General features: G+C 38.9%; 1 protein-coding gene across 1 annotated transcript in view; it reads left to right on the forward strand.

Annotated features, from left to right (window-relative positions):
* Positions 1-17,988, forward strand: part of LOC134732830 (vomeronasal type-2 receptor 1-like) — a 41,924-nt gene that overhangs the window by 20,395 nt on the left and 3,541 nt on the right. Inside the window, 7 exon segments of the mRNA XM_063619959.1 lie at positions 3,221-3,450; positions 9,833-10,124; positions 12,685-12,827; positions 14,328-14,334; positions 15,407-15,529; positions 17,430-17,486; positions 17,488-17,554. Coding sequence (XP_063476029.1) covers positions 3,221-3,450; positions 9,833-10,124; positions 12,685-12,827; positions 14,328-14,334; positions 15,407-15,529; positions 17,430-17,486; positions 17,488-17,554 — 919 coding nt within the window.

Here is a 17,988-nt window from a genome sequence, read left to right on the forward strand (position 1 = left end):
TGTTCCTGGAAGGAAGCCTAACTTTCACCAGGGTCCTTGGAGAACCACAAGGATCAAACATGTCTAGGGGAGTGAGGTAAAAGCATACGCTCATAGTCTCAGGCCTAGGAGTCTTGGTGTGGATACATGGGATTAAACACCCATGGCCTTTTGCACCAACATTCATCTGGTGTTTTTTGCCTTGATCAGAGGTCCTTGAAGTCAGAGTCATGTGACAATGGTAATTAGGTTCAAAGTATTATTGAGAAAACAATTTCACCTTGATAGTCAATGAAACAGTTTGCTACTGCTTGCTCTGGCAGCACACTGTTAAGCTGTCATTGAATCTGAGCCTTGGAATGGCTTACTCAGAACCACAACATTGCTGACTCTGTTAGGACCCTTAAGAAAAAAAGCTGTTTAGCCTGAAGCCTCCTATTTGGTGATGAGGGGCCTGAGGTCCAAGAGATGGAGAGAGGATCACACAGTGAAAAAGCTACACCTCCAATTCCTGCTCCTGGACTTGGTCCATGTCCTTTCTCTCTAACCCTAGGACTCTGAAAGGATGTGAGCTTTGGTGTCTGCACTTTAACATATGCTGGATCTGTGAGCTCATGATTCTTCATTCATAAAGTGAACAAAACAAAACCAGCAACATAGAGTGTTATGAGGTGTGAATTATCCATCACCGTGCATGCAATAAAGACCTTCTGCCTAAGAGCATGGATGTTATTTTTCGTATGCTTTGTCTACTACATTTGGAAGATGTAATCACCATGGCCCTGGTAAAATATACTATCATCCTGGGAATTACAAAAGCACTGGACACCAGATGATGCTGCCCAAATCAGAAACCTCATCAACACTGAATTTAGTTCCTGACCTACAGGAATAATAAAGTATGTGAAAACAGTTTGTAAAATGTAAAATGCAGTAAAAATGCTAGCTTTTTGTTCTTATTAATATAACATAAAATCATCTATTTTAATGGTTTTTTTTATAGGCCTGAGCACAGTTTTTTTTTTTACTAGAAGATTAAAGCAAGTCAGCTTTGGTGATAAACATACCTTTGTGCAAGGGTAGCCCTTGACAACAAGAGAGAATTGCTCAGAAACAGCTGCCTTCTGGTAAGAAAGAGAGATCACAAATGAGGGAGGAATAGTTCCAAATAGGTCTGAGAAAACTGTGGACTAAACCCTTACAGCTCAAGAGAGGGATTCTCAGGCTGTTACGGAGGTGTAGTCTATCACCCAGAGTGTCCTTTTATTTGGATGAAACCAAACTCTGAAGAGATTCCCCTGGGAATCAGTCTTTCCTTTAAGACTTGTCAGCATCATTTTGAAAGCCTGAGGGTGGAAACTGTGGAGCGTCCACACTTTAGAAAACTGAGACTCGTGAGACATTTGACAGACTGTGATGTCACTCAGTCAGGGCCCAGGGCTATGTCATCTGCTAGCTCACTTGTGAAGGCAGATGGCTATGGGAAGATGGAGACATGGGCCTAGGATTTCACCAATAGGTAGTAATGGGAGACCCTTTTTTGGGATTTCCCAGGTCAGGTGGAGATTACACTTAGACAACAAATAGGAAATCCTTCAGTGGGGATAAGGTGAAGGAGATGACCTTCCTGTTGAAGGGGAGGTGGGTCCCAGCTGACTGGTAATATTAATAATATCAGGGTGGTAAATATGTAGGGACTATAATTGTGTTGTAGAACAGATGGAGAATGTAGAAAAGTGTAAAGATGAAAAATTAAAATCACACATAATATAGCACTAAAAAGCACTGCATGACTGTCATTTTGAACTGGAAACGAACATAGAAACATGAAAATGATTGGTTTGTTAAGGTAGTGGGAAAGGTAATTTTTTTGCTTTCTTTTGACATCTGGTTTACAGTGGTTTCTTTTAGTTCTTTTAATGGAAACATATAGGTGAAAGACGGCTATACAATATTGCTAAATTTTAGAAATGTAGAATGCCATTTTGTTTGTTGCTTTTAAAATTGGTTATCCTCATTTAAAGCATATTGTGAACTTTTCCCTAATGCATAAACATTTGTCCAAAACATGATTTAAATGGCTCCTTTGCATTATATCACATGAATAAATCATAATTGATTTAAAAATTCCCCATTGTGTACATTTAGTTTGCTGCCTTTTTACTATTATAAATCAAACTGTGGTCGATATCCTTATACATCATTGTTGTGTGGATCTCTATTGCTTCCTTGAGATAAATACTTTGAGGTAAAATCACATGATCAAAGGGTATACAGATTTTTCATATATTGGTGGATTGTGTTCTGAAAATATTTCTGTGAATTTATATTCTGAGGGGAAATGTTTGAGAGGGGCAAAGAGCAAGACGAGGGACTGGGAATCCATGGTGAGTTAACCTGGAGAAAGATTGGGGGACACCGCTAGGAAAGGCCTGGCAAGAAAGGGAGGAGAAGGAGCTCTCAGGAAGAAACCCAGGGACATGAGCCTCACCAGCGACAAAGGCAGCAATGTGAGCTAAGGGCAACGCTTCGCTTAAGAAGTGTAGGTTAAAGAAAATGATGCATACAAAAAATGTTCATTGACCTCTTATGGGCTTTACAAAAGTTTCTAAGGTAGTTTATTATCCCCTAGTCACAGAGGCAGGAAGGGAGGCACAGAAATTAAATAAGTTTCCCACCACCACGCTAATGAAAGTGGCATAACACAGACAAAAAATGATGTATTCCATTCCAAATCTCATGGTTTTCCACTCAACTTTCTCTATACTCTGAAGGAGAGAGGTTGGCCTGACGTCACCTTTTTTATACTCTGTGATGAAGCAGGATGCCCTTCCTCACCTTTGGGGCGAGAGAAGCTCCCACAAGAGAGGCCGAAGTGAGAATGATTGAGGCTGACATAAGTTAAACAAGAAAGGAACAATTTCTAGAAAATGAAATGACTCTTTTAAATGCAAAACCCACTATTATATTATTATATATTATTTCTAAGTATAAAAGAGGGTTTTACGAGTCTCTTTTTGAAAGGGTTGCTTAGCTCTTAGTCCAGATCCATAAATTGCAAGTGAGTGTGAGGCTCTCTGATTGATGGAGACATGACAATTATGTAGCAAATAGCAGCAGGCAGAGTCCCCTGGGATGAGGCACAGTCACTGTAAAGCTCTATCAAGGTGTCTCATTAAAACTTGTATAATTTCAACACTGGTCACTTCCCCTAAACTCACCTTATTAAAATGGCCACCAGAGGAAATGCTTGGTTCTAGAATTTCTTGCATTTTTATGGGCTGAATTGAGCACTGAAGCCAAAGAAGACAAAGAAGAACAGACCTGCCGGTTGCTGGGCAAGTTTGATTTGAATGGGTATGTAGATGCCGAAAACCATTCCCTTGTTATTGGAGGACTGTTTCCTATTCACTCCAGGACCATCCCAGCAAATGAGTCTATTTTGGAGCCAGTATCAGCAAAATCTGATTGGTAAGCTATTCTTTTAGCTTTCTTTTTACATCAGTTGCAGGTGGTGGGTGTGGGAGGTTCGAGTCTGGAGCTGGCACTCGTGATACTAGCCTGGACTTTGACCCTAACTCTTTGGTGCAGGATAGGTACTTCCTGTTACTAGGCCTCAGTTTCCCCTAGGTGGACATTCTAGGATTATTTAGAAACTGGAAAAGCTTGGTCTCAAGTGGGTCATTTTCCACTTCTGTATCTGAGACAGAAAAAAAGGCAGATTTTATATGATGCTGAACATTGCTCCTCAGAGGGTGGTCTGTGGGCCAGCAGCATCAGTTTCACCCAAGACTGTTAGAAATGTAAAATCTCAGGCTACATTCCCAGACCTGTTGAATCAGAATCTGCATTTGGACAAGACCTCCTGGTGATTCATGTACACATTAAGATCTGAGAAGCCCTAATGCAGAATTGCAGTGTTGGAGGTTTATTATTAATTGTTATAGACTAAACTCTCATCAAGTGAAAATAGACAGTATGGGAATACTAACTTATTTCTGAGCTACTGTTAATGGCAAGATTCTTTCAGCTGCTGTGAGGGTTCTGCCCTGCACTCCCCTAACTCTAACTTGTCATGTAAAGAAATGGGATCCATGACTGATAATCAGAAATTGCTAGTAATCCATTACAATAAAGGCAAATGTGTTAGATCACCCCCCAACTTCAGCTATAAAAAGAACACTAGAAATTAAAAATAAAACATTTATCCACCATTCTACTCGCATAACAAAGCAGATCTTTTCATTTTCCTATATGCTTTCTTAGCCCTTTATACAAATGCATCCATAATTTATGCACAGTTGTGACCACAGCACAGACACAATTTTATATTTGGCATTTTATATTGTGTAGAAACCATTTCCATGATGCTGCATGGCTATTAAAATTGTAAATGCATATTGTAAAAAAATTTAAATAATTTCGTACACACTAAATCTTTGCTAATTACAACTTACTGTCCTTTGATTATATTTTATGCCCCATATTTGAGATATCATTAGTGGATGGAACAACAATAATCTTGTTGGCAGAAAGGATTGTGATCAGTCTCTACTTATCTTTTTCCTAGATCTTTTAATTCTTTTCTTACTGTGAAGCAAAAAGAAGAAAGATGAGAAAGGCTTTTGTGTACACCTACATTATGGTAGACTCAGTTCATTATTTATCATAGTTTTTCTCTTCTTCAATCTTTAATAACATAAAATGAAAACTTAAAGTTTGACAAAATATATGCACTAATATTCATAAACAGAATCATTTAATTTGTTATCTGTTCTGCATTGGAACTTCTGAAGGTTATTTTCCTAGAAGGTTAAATGGAAAAGCCAATATACATGTTTTAAAATTAAACTCCACTCCTCCTCATTAAAAATAGACATATACATTGTGGTTGCAATAGTGATGAGAAGTAACTACATCCCATTCTGAAAATAATTCACCTATCAGGAATATTTTGGGATTTGCATAATCAATGCCATCAGGATTTGAGTGGCTACTGCTTGGCTTTATAATATGCATTTGATATATGTGTACATGAAGGAAAATACAATGTGCTTTTAATAAGTTAATAAGTGAAATAAGACAAACCTACCCAATACAGGTATGTAAAACAAATAATAGTTGCAGGAGTTAGAAACTGTGAAAACAGGCAAAGTACCAAATTTCTAGGCTGTGACTTCTTGTTTATTGTCAGGAAGAAGTGGAGAGTAAGATACAAGAGAGCACTAAGAGCACCACAGCCTTTAAGTTGGCTTTTAGTCTTAAAAATTCTACAGTTTATTGTCAAGTGACAGGGGCAGACAGTGACTATTAGTTATTCACCCAAAAGGATGAGTTATTTTTCAGTTGGTCCTTCTTGCTATAAGGGAATGGAAATGTGGGGAAGGTAGACAGAGAGAGGAGGACAGGACATTTTTGAAGAGAATTTAGGGAGAGAGCTTGCCTGATGAACTACCATAGTGGAAGATCAGAAGAGTCAGAGAATAGTACAAGAGGCAGAGGCATTTGGAATGACAAACAAGAAAGTGGTAAGTGCTGAGATTTGAGAAAGAGAAAGATAAAAATGTATTGTATGGAAACAATAAGATTTACCTTCTTCAGAAAGTTGTAAGCAGTTGGCTCTGTTTTCTCTCATATTTTGAGAGATCACATATAAAGTTTTTCTCTTGAAAATATAACAAGTAAGGAAATGGAAGAAAGCCAGTTTGTCCCATAGGATGGAGGCCAGGAATGGGTGCAGCTTCGATATTCACCCAGAAGGGGATATCTGAGAGCAGAAACAGAAATGGTCGACACTGAGGCCAGAGAGTCAGCAGGGCCTGTGGAGATGAGGGCCTGAGCTCAGAACCTGCCTCAGAGAGGTATCAGTAAGCTGATTTTAACCTCTTCATAAAATTGTGAGAAAATAAGCAATAGCATTTATTCACTTCATGTATTTGTTATTTGGTTTTCTTGACACTCTGGACATTAAGGTAATAAAAAAAAATAATTTGGATCTGGGCCTGTTTTTCTGGGATGAAGCTCTTGGGAAGAGAATGTTTCTTCAGTGCTAACTCATTCTTAGGTATAGAAGACATCCCATTTAATCTTAAAAACAGCCGGTTGTAGGGACATGGATGAAGCTGGAAACCATCATTCTCAGCAAACTATCGCAAGGACAAAAAAAAAACAAACACAGCATGTTCTCACTCATAGATGGGAAGTGAACAATGAGAACGCTTGGACACAGGAAGGGGAACATCACACACCGGGGCCTGCTTTGGGGTGGAGGGAGAGGGGAGGGATAGCATTAGGAGATATACCTAAAGTTAATGACGAGTTAATGGGTGCAGCACACCAACATGGCACATGTGTACATCTGTAACAAACCTGCACATTGTGCACATGTACCCTAGAACTTAAAGTATAATAAAAATATATATATATATTTTTAAAAAAAACAGCTGGTTGAAGATGTTATGTCCACATTTCAGATGAGGAAACTAAGGCTCAAAAAAGTTAAATGGCTTACACAAGGTCACATGGAAAGCATAAGGCAGAGTTGTGGTTTTATTTCAGGCTCTCAGAATCAGCCAAGTGTTTTGCATGTCCCCCTAAGAATATTTTCCAAATGGATAAATGCTCCTTGAAGAAAGGATTCTGGGTTCAGATAAAATTGGGTAACTACCAAGACATCATAAAACAGTTAGGATACGACAAGCATTGTGAATGTCTAAGAAAGGGCTAAGCATGAAGCACTTCCCAAATTTATTTGATATCTTAACTCTTCATTTGGGGAACTCTGCACTGCCTCACATTGCCTCACGTATAGAAAGTTGGTTTAGTTGGTGCATGTGCAAGTGCAATGAGCTGTACAGAGGAGGTAGGTGGTAAAAGCAGTAAAGCAAGTTATCTTTACAATAGACAGGAGTTCTGGGGTATATCAGAGCTCTTTGGGACACAGAGAGCACCTGCCATTGGGATTCCATCACAACAGAAGGAGTGGAAGATGAGGTAGTGGTTGGGGTCTGCAGGGCAGATTTCACAAAAGGATGAACTAAGCTGGGTGGTCTTCCATTTCTAAAATTTCTATTAAAAAATAGCTTCTATTTCTTTGCTGAGACTTGTATTTTTACATTTGCTTTAAGAGGGTTTTCCCTCACCTTATGGAACAGTATTGTAATAGCTGCTTCAAAATCTATGTCTGATTATTCGGCAGCCCAGTCATCTCAGGGTTGGTGTCTACTGATTGCCTCTTCTCTTAAGAGTGGTTGCATGTGGTCCAGGCAATCTAAAAAGCCAGTTCCTGGTCCCCAATGTGGATCCGTTATGCAAGGTATTGTGTGTATTCTGCTTGTCTCCCAGCTTGATTTGTCTGAAACCCAAATTGCTCATCTTTATGTTATAAGACTCAAATGTTCTTCAGCATTTTAATGAATCCATCCTAAATATATGTTATGAATATCAAAAACATTTCATGTCTTAAAAGTTTTTGATATAGTTCTTCAAAATTAGAGCCTATATAATTCATTTTCATGTATAGGAGTCAACTGCTTCCTCCCATCTGTACCTCAGTGTTTTCCGAGCCTCTCTACTCCTCCACGTGACGCAATTTCTCCAGTGGGAGAGTTCTCACAGGAGGCCTGGCCTACAAGGTACTTAGAAGCCAGGCTGAGCCTAAGCTGGATAATTTCACTTTGGCATTGTTAACCTTCACCTATAACTGATCTAGAAATTCAAGTTGAAGTTTGGAGAAATTTCATTCTGAAACCCACAATTTTAACAATAGGCTAATTTTGGGCGGCCATCACTTAAAGTATGGCAGACTTTAACTATGACTTTAACTGATCTTAAATATGGCCAGAGAGGAAGACTTGCTACTATTTTGAAAATGTTGCTTAGAAAAGAGAAAGGCAGTAAAATGGAAGGAGGCAATATTTTAATTTTGTTTTCATTAATCTAAACAAAGGTAGGACATAGAGAAATTTCCTGAGGAAAAAATGTATGCATTGTATAATAATACTGTGAATATCATAATGGAAATCAACGAATCAAAGAAAAATCACCCCAAATTCCACCTTTCCAGTAATTATCTTGTGCTCATTTAAAAAAATTTCCCTGTTAATTCTTATCCAAATGTTAGTACACTTTATACATGTAGTTTTAATTATAGTATGGAAACAACTTTGCATACCGTACATTTCACAATATTATACATATACTGCTGTGTAATTTCTCTAATAGTTTTAAAATAATGAAAAATGTTTCCATCATGTAAGTTCTTTCCAGTTTTTCAATATTATAAATAATTCTGTAATGAACAGTTGGGGCATATTACTTTTTCCTTTGGGAAAAACAGTTTGTTCAAATAAATTTTCATGGATGGAGGAATTACAGCCAGTGCATACTTTTCTAGTTCTTGAAATGTATTGCTATTCTATTTTAAAAATGATATTGCTATATTTATTTCAAAAATGTATATTGCCATTAGTGTAAATTTGGAAACTAGGTATCTTAGGATGATAAAGCCCTTCATGTTCTGGCACCTTCTGGTTTTCCAGTTTCCCCTTTCACTGTGCCACAGCCACGCCCACCCTGTCTCTTCCAAACATACTGGTCTTTGCATTCCTTGAATGTGACATGTTCTCTTGTTGTAACGCCTTCAGGCATGCTGTTTGCAGCGCTCTTCCCCTGTTCTTCTGTCATCCTTTAAGCCTCAGCTTAGCTGTTAATTCCTTCAGAGCTGGGTGCCCCTTCTTTGTATTTCATAGCTCCCAGGTTTAACCCATCACTGTTTTTATCATTTTGTGCTGAAATTGCTTGGCTACTTTTCTATTTCTTTGCTTAGACAGTGCTGTGTTTATCTTGTTCCTGACTGTATTTACAGTGTTTATCACCAGAGGAACTCAATAACTACATATTAAATGAAAAACAAAACAAAACTAAAAACCCAATTAAAGAAACATGGAGAAAAATTCCACCCCGCCAACAGGGCTATTTGCTATCACATATTAAATTTAAAATGTACTTATTGAATAGAATACATAGAGTTAGATACTATAGCCACAGAAGATATTAAGGAAAGAAGGTCTTGGGGAAATTGCTCTCAAATAGGTTAAGATTTGGTTAAGACTGGCGAGATAGAGTTTGCAATTAAATGTTAATTTTTTTTTTTTAATGGAGAAGGAATTAAAAAGCAAATGTGGTGATGGACTGCAAGAGAAATATATTCCCCTTTTAGTGGCTAGGAAATGGAAAGGAGGAGGTATTTTGTTTTTGGTTATATCTAGGAGTGGTAGGAAAAAGACATTTTCAATTAAAAACCTCAATGTTAACAATGAAATTATGGATAGAAAAATTATTGTAATTGGAGTCATAGTATATATAAATTTTATGTACTGCTTTTAGGTACTCCTAGCATAAGTATTTCCTTGTATTTACCTAATTTTTATAATTATAATTAATGTCCAGAAAAAAGCAAAAGAAGGTAAGTAGGAGAGAGAGGAGACTCATATGACACCAGGGACTTCCAATTAATGGGGCAAATGTATTGAGGGATTATTGGAGGCCCTGCTTGGTGGATAGAATTATGAATATAAGAATATTTTTGTGAAAAGATATAGGAGTTTAAAGAGATGTAGCATATGAAAGATATACAGAGCAAGAAAACATCCAAAATTGTACTTTTCAGCTCAAATCAATCAACGATGAATACGATTCATACTTGAATCTTTCAAGTTTGTAATATCATTTAAGGAAAACTAACATACTCAGAAAAGTGAGGTGCCTGCTGATGTTCTGGCAAAATGCTCTAAAAGCTGCTTTTCCCCTCAAAGACCCACCTAATAACCTACAAAGTCTATTTGTTTTTCAGGTTTAACTTTCGGAGATTCGGCTAGATGAAAGCCATGAGCCACATGATCAAGCAGATTAATAAGAGGAAGGATATTTTGCCCAACATCACTTTAGGCTATCAGATCTTTGATACCTGTTTTACCATCTCCAAATCAGTGGAAGCAGTTTTGGTATTTCTTACAGGGCAGGAAGAAAACAGGCCCAATTTTAGGAACAGCACTGGAGCATTTCCGGCAGTAATTGTTGGAGCAGGTGCATCATCCTTATCAGTTGCTGCTTCAAGAATTCTAGGATTATATTATTTGCCTCAGGTATCTCCAATTATTGTGCTGGGTACTAACTTAAAAAAAACACCACCACAAACCATACTTGTGGAAACTGCAGCAGATAGCAAGGTGGTCAGGTGAGGCTGAGTTAAGTTGCAGAGACAAACAGGGATGGTGGTGATGCTGCTGTCCCTAATTACTATGTTCAGTCAGGCCTTAGCAAGTGTGAATTGATGTCTACTTAGAGGCAATTTGAGACTCTTCTACATCCCTTGGCATGCTGCTTTAATTTTTGGCTTGAGATTGTGACCCAGTGATTTGTATGTTGACAACTCACTAGTCATAATACTCTATAGCACTGTGTGGAGCACAGTGTAGGTGATCAATAAATATGTGTCGGTTGGTCAACGGATGGTATAAGAAACTCACTTTGTTTCTTGCCTATATTAATGCTTATTATTCATGACCGTTTTGATTCATGCACTAACATGCTGAAGTGGGCCTGGTAATTATGCAAGACGGCTAGGGTTTTGAGGATGCTAACTTTACAGGTTATTTTAAATTCGGAGACAATGACATATTTCAACATAAGAAGATATTATTTTAGGAAAAATTGATTATTAAGGAAATATAAATACAACTCTATCATTATTTCTAAGGATGGATCATTAAAGTATCAGCTGTCATGATTTATTAATGTGAATGATGATAAACTTATTTGTGTTGCTGAAGTAATGAGAGAATTTGAAATAATTGTACAAAGTAGCATTTCCAGAGTATTTCTTATAAAGCTGCAAATACAGATGTAGAGGTAACAGGAAAGTACTGAGAAATAGAACCAAGAAGACAGGTTGGGTGACACAATTGACACCTTAGGTGTGGGCTTCGTGCAGCTCAAACTGCTGCTGCTGTGAGCTCTGTCTTCCAGGCACTGGCTGGAAACCTCTAGATAGATTTTCTCATTAAATACTTGTAGTAAATATCCAACAAAGGTAAAAGAAATCTGTATGATGAACATTTTCACATTTGTTATCTCATTGAATATATTGAGCAATCTTAGAATGTAGATATCATTAGCCTGATTTCACTTACAGGGAATTTGAGGTTCAGAAGGTTTAAGTAACTTCTCTAAGATCTTACAGTGATAAAATATATATCCAGAATTAGGTATCAGGTGTCTCTGCTTCTTTTTTTTTTTTTTTTTTTGAGACGGAGTCTCGCTCTGTAGCCCAGGCTGGAGTGCAGTGGCGCAATCTTGGCTCACTGCAAGCTCCGCCTCCCAGGTTCACGCCATTCTCCTGCCTCAGCCTCTCCGAGTAGCTGGGACTACAGGCGCCCGCCACCACGCCCGGCTAATTTTTTGTATTTTTAGTAGAGACGGGGTTTCACTGTGGTCTCGATCTCCTGACCTTGTGATCCACCCGCCTCGGCCTCCCAAAGTGCTGGGATTACAAGCGTGAGCCACCGCGCCAGGCCGTCTCTGCTTCTTAAATAAGATTATTTCCTACATAGGGCTTCCAATGTTGCTGCTTGCATGGTTCCAAAGAAGAAAGTAAACTTTAGCCATTGGAGTGAAAATAGGACATGGGGTAGAAGAAACAGGAAATAAGAATATTCTGGCACTCATGAAAAAATTGACAATCTTGAACTATGGAATTATAATATGGGTGATCCTATTGAAGATGTGTGTTAATATTATATCATGAGATGGGAATGTGATGGGATAGGGAAAAATGTGTCCATATGTTCTTAACTGTAGGGTCAGTCAGGTTGAGGGTAAGCTACGGTGGAAATGCATATAAAGTGGTGAGGAATTCATGATCATTTGACCTCTATTCTTAAGTTCCCACTATCGGAAAATAGATACAGAGATCACTGGCAAAATGGGAAAAAAAGTGTCTCTTCATTTATCTAGACAAACGCCTATAAAATTAGGGCTTCTATCTCTGTTGGATGACAGGGCTTAGATGTGAGGCTGAAGTGGTGCTTTCTACCACCTTTCTCAAGTTAAGTCTTGGGATCTACATACTCATAAGTTTTTCTCCTGGCAGAGAAAAACAAGGAAAGAAAAGTAGTGATAGGAGGGAGGGAAGGGAGGTGAAAGATGGGCGGGGGAGAGAGAGAGAGAGAGAGAGAGAGACAAGAATTGGGCTTGCCAAATGGATTGTGGGTCTACTCACTCCATCATCCATGTGGATGAGAAGTAAAATCTGAGGAAGAGCCTGGATGGCTTTGTTCACTCCCCTTGTCTGTGGGGTGCGTAGAGGAAAAAGCAAATGCCCTCCTTTTCACCGCTGTGATCCCACTTGTGAAAAGTAGTGCATTGAATGTCGTATTAATAATCAGCTCCTCCGATTCCCTTGGGGCGTGTGGAAGTGGATTTGAAAGAGTCCATAGGGAGGCCCAAAGGGTTCCCTCCAACACTCCACACTCCCATCCACTGAGCAAGGAAAGGACCAGAAATCCTTTTGTCTAAAGAAAGATGTGAAAATAAAGGGAGAAGAACTGTTAAGTTCCCTCCCTCCCCAATAAAAATATTCTGAAAATGTGTAATTTGAGATTTGGCATTGCTTTCTAATAACTGAATGAATATTTTCAGTTGTAGGTGGGCTATGCTTCTACCTGTGTGATTCTCAGTGACAAATACCAGTTTCCATCTTATCTTCATGTAATAGCCAGCGATAAGATCCAGTAAAAGGCCATGGTAAAACGTATCCAACACTTTCACTTTCTCACGCTGTCGCCCAGGCTGGAGTGCAGTGGCGCCATCCTGGCTCACGGCAACCTCCACCTCCCCGGTTCAAGCAATCCCCCTACCTCAGCCTCCTGAGTAGCTGGGATTACAGGTGTGTGCCACCATGCTGGACTGATATTTGTATTTTTAGTAGAGACAGAGTTTTGCCATGTTGCCTAGGCTGGTCTTGAATTCCTGGCCTCAAATTATCTGACTGCTTCGGCCTCCCAAAGTGCTGGGATTACAGGTGTGAGCCACTGTGCCTGGCCCAGTACTATACAGCTTTGGATAATCCAGTTCCATGTTTACTTCCAGATGAACTGTAGAGTTACAGTAAATCAATAGGGTAGTGAAAAAGAATTGGCAATTTCATCTTCCATGTGAATCTCAGAATGGAAGAACCAGGAAAAGTGAGAGAGATGAAAGTGATGTCAGCATAGCCAGAGAATGCTTTTTGTTTGCTGACACAGGACTTTCTTTTGGAGGAAAGGGTGTCTTTTTTTCATCTTATTTATTTTTCATGTACCTTCCCTCTTGAGCTCAGATCTGAGATCCCCAAATAGTCTTCCAAATCATGCTGGGAAAGCATCTAAAAATAAGTGAAATAAACCCTCAAGATTTCTGAGTTCCTGTGCTGTACCAGACACCTATGAGATCTTTGTCTGTCAGACTATTCCTCTCTGCTTTCTATGTGTAGCAATAAACATCTATAGACTTATATATGCTCACAAAAGAATGCAGACATGCACACATACACAGTAGTTTATTGGTCTATCTTTAAGAAGCACTTGAATATATTTTGGCTAGATGTAAAAATAGCCACTTGTCAGTGTTTACCACTGTAGGGGCCAGAGCTCTGTGCGGCATTTTATGCCTTTGATCCAGAACCTGCTCTGCCCAATACAGTAGTGCCTAACCACAGATAGCTTTTTTTTTTTTTTTTTTTTTTTTTTTTGAGATGGAGTCTTGCTCTGTCACCAGGCTGGAGTGCAGTGGCTTGATCTTGGCTCACTTCCACCTCTGCCTCCTGGGTTCAGGTGATTCTCCTGCCTCAGCCTCCCGAGTAGCTGGGACTATAGGCGCGCACCACCACGCTCAGCTAATTTTTGTATTTTTAGTAGAGACGGGGTTTCACCATGTTAGCCAGGATAGTCTTGATCTCTTAACCTTGTGATCCACCTGCCTCAGCCTCCCAAAGTGCTGGGATTACAGGTGTGAGCCACCACGTCTGGTCACAGATAGTTTTAAAATGCAAATTAATTAAAATAAAATAAGAGGAAAATTCAGCTCTTAGTCATATTAACTACATTTCAAGTGTTCAATATCCACATGTAGCTAGGGGCTACCATATAGAACAACAGAGATATGTAACACTTCTGTCATTGCAGAAAGGACAGAGCTGCCCTGCCCTAAGTCTAGGCTATAAGTGATCTTATGTGGCCCAGAGCTCTCTCTGAATGGTGAGCTACTTGATGAATGGGCTTGAGACTTCACTTTTGTATTCCTTTTGGTAGGTATATAGTAGGTCCCCAATATACTGTTTTACATGAAAAGGAAGATGTTATTCTTTGCATATGCATGGTTCAAAGAATGCTTGTTCTACTGAAGATTGACAGAAAAATAGTAAAATCTAATTGTAGATTTTTCTTTTAATAATCTTCATTAGGGTATAGTAATTTATTTTTCTTATCTTCTACATTAAAATTGGGATTAGATTTGTATAATGAAATTGCTTCAAATGTAATTCAATACAAATTTACTAAGCATCTACTATAAATCCAACTCTGGGTTAAACATTGCAAAAATAAGGCCACTGCCCCTAATTAACTGAGCAAATATTTGTTGAGAACAGTGGCATATGTGCATAGGAACTGAGGATACGTCAATGTGCAAAACAGAACAAGCCCCTATCTAATGGGATTAACATTTCAGTGGAAGGAAGTAGGCAACAAACAAGACAAATAGAGACATTACACTGTATCTTAAAGGATGTTAACGTCAGGGAGAAACAAATAGCAGGACTGAGATAGGGAGTGCTGTGGGAGTGCTGCACTGAAATTCCACATAGTGTGGTCAGGTCAGTGAAGGCCTCCCTAGAGTGACATTTGAACAGAAATTCAAACGAAAGTGTATTCATGCATTATCTAGGGGAAGAATATTTCCGGCAGAGGGAACAGCATCTTCTAAACCCTGAGGCACGTGTGCTTGGCACTTTGGAGGAACAGTAAATAAGTCAGTGTGGCTGGAAAGAGTGAAAGAGAGGGACAGCAGGAAAGGAGGTGAGAGAGGTTAGAGAGGGACAGATCATGCAGGGCCCTGTTGGCTTTTGAAGGACTTTGGCTTTTACACTGAGTGAGAAGGGAAACCATGAAAACCTTGACAGAGGAGAGCCATGATCCGACTCAGGTATCCTTCTGTTTGCCATATTGCAAATCGGCCGAAGGAGTAGGGTGGATGGGCAAGAACAGAACCAAGGAGACTGTTAAAAGACCATAAAATCATCCAAAATAATGAAGGTAGCTTGGCACAGGATAGATGTGATGGAAGTGGCAAAAAGTCATTAGATTCTGGATATCTTATGGATATCTTATAGGTAGAAGACATCAAATTTGCTGACGGATTGGACCTGGAAGTGTTTTACATCAAACAATTAGAGGACAATACAAATAATGATTTAAGTCATAATGGTAAACTGAGTCTGGTGGTTGGTGAGAAGGTGGACTTGAGTGGAAGAGGGGGTCCATACAGGCAAGGAATATCAGGCTGGAGATGATGGATAGGAATGGTGGTGTTGATGACAGAAATGAGGAAGAGGGTTTATGGGATAGTTTTGGACGTGTTGAACTTGAGGTGATGGTGGAATCTTAATGTAGGAACATATTGGAAGCTTAGAATATGGAATTAAATAGAGATCAGATGGGAAAGGTTGGTGTTAGAGATCAAGATTTGAGAGTACTTCTATAGAGATACTGGTTGAAGACAAGAGAATGAAGGACCTGCTTTACAGTAAGAGAAAACCAGAGGACCAAGGACCAAACCCAGGATCCAAGGGAAGCCAAGGTAGCTTGCATTTCAAGGAGGGGCTGATCAAAAGTATCAAGTATTGAAGAAAGCTGAAAGAAAATGTGGCCAGACGAAAATCTCTCAGACATGGCAAGAAGAGTTTTAGTGAGGTGAGTGGGTTGGCAGCTAGATCACAGAGGTTGAGAAGGGAAGGAATACTGAGAAATGGAACAAAAAGGTATCAGCTTATTGCTAATGATACTAACAGGCCGGGCGTGGTGGCTCACGCCTATAATCCCAGCACTTTGGGAGGCCGAGGTGGGCGGATCACAAGGTCAGGAGATCGAGACCATCTTGGCTAACACAGTGAAACCCCATTCCTATTAAAAATACAAAAAATTAGCTGGGTGTGCTGGCAGGCACCTGTAGTCCCAGCTACTCGGGAGGCTGAGGCAGGAGAATGGCATGAACCCAGGAGGTGGAGCTTGCAGTGAGCCGAGATCGCACCACTGCACTCCAGCCTGGGCGACAGACGAAAAAAATGATAATAATAATAATAATCATAAGGGAATATCGAGAGCTCTTTCCAGAAGACTGGATCGGGGCAAGGAATTCTAGTTCATTCTGTGATGATTTTATTGTTCATCTTTCAGAGTTTGAGAATGCCTTGCTCTCACTCCTTCCTGAAATAGCTACTCCTTAAAGTGCATTTAAAATATGATTTTACAGATATATATGTATAAAACATATAAGAAGTTTATCTATTGTGTATACATACTTCTGTAATGTTATGTACCATAACCTAGCTCAGAGGTTGGTAATATTTTCTGTGTTATCTAATTCAGATTTACTCCAGAAAACTCAACATATGAAAATTCTGATTTCTAAAATAAATATAAATGTAATCATGCATCTTCCAAAATGATTCTTTGCTTAATGGAAAAGCATTTTATTTCTTAAACAGGAAACTCCCTAATGGATTAAGAAACAAACTATTTACAAATCTTGCATTTATTCTGGGTTTCAAGGCGCACATCCATGTAGAATGTAAAAGGAGTCCTGTGTTTACTACTGAGATTTTGAAATTCATTTAGCAAGAAAATATTTCAATGCTATGCCTTGTCTGCTTTTCCTTTTGCCGTCCCCATTTTTCTGATAAAGCAGATCTTTCATTGTTCTTTTCTACTGACCCTTCATGACACAGCTTTGATTTTAAGACTATTTTGGGAAGACCTTGCAGAGGGAAAATATTTTTTAGGCTTGCAAGATGATTCTTGGAATCATAGGTCCTTCACAAGCAGGAACAGACCTGTCAAATGGTCTAATCCCTGGAGTCCTGTAGGCATGGAGCCTGGTCTGGATCCCCAAGGTTAGAAAGAAGAGGCTTAGAATTAGCTTTGCATTTCTAGAATCAAGAACGATACTCTCCTTTAGCAAAATTCTTCTCTAGGTTCTCCATGTTGTTATTTTCTTTGTTCATTCTCTTCACTCAGGTATCCTGGGTTTCCCAGGAAATCGCAAAGCTTCCACGGAAATTCAAATGGAAACTTTCTCGGCCTCGGGAGTACTAGAGACAAAGGGCTTTGTTAATACATCATATTTGTCTTTGCTAGCTTTCCCATTCAGTGTGTACTGATGTGTGTCCTCCTGGGACTCAGAAGGGGATTCGTTCAGGGGGAACCAATATGCTGCTTTGACTCCATTCCATGTGCCGATGGACATGTGTCACGGAAACCAGGTTGAGATAGTAATTTCTTCATTGATATGAGGATGCTATTAGATCAAACATGTTTTTGCAAAGAAGGCCCAAGCAGCCTTCTTTATAAATAGGTATGAATAACTTATAACAAAAATAATTAAAATCCATCAAATTATTGGATGTTTTGTGCACTGTGATAAAAGCATAGTATTGTGTTTCAGTTCTAAAGCTGCTACAGTTGGGGAAAATACCTACAACCTTGAAGTTAGTAGAGGAAAATGCAAAATAAAATATATGAAATGTGAAATACGAGTAGGATTCATAAAAAATACTTAAAATTATTTGTTTCTGAAATAAATTAAATGCTAGTTATATTCATAATTGGAAGACAGGGGACTTACAGTACTATGTTTTATTGAATTAGCTCTAATTTGGAGTTATAAGATCTAAAATTTCATCCCTAAAGGCAATTG

This window comes from Symphalangus syndactylus, chromosome 17 (genome assembly GCF_028878055.3).
Source record: "Symphalangus syndactylus isolate Jambi chromosome 17, NHGRI_mSymSyn1-v2.1_pri, whole genome shotgun sequence".
Classification (NCBI taxonomy): Eukaryota; Metazoa; Chordata; class Mammalia; order Primates; family Hylobatidae; genus Symphalangus; species Symphalangus syndactylus.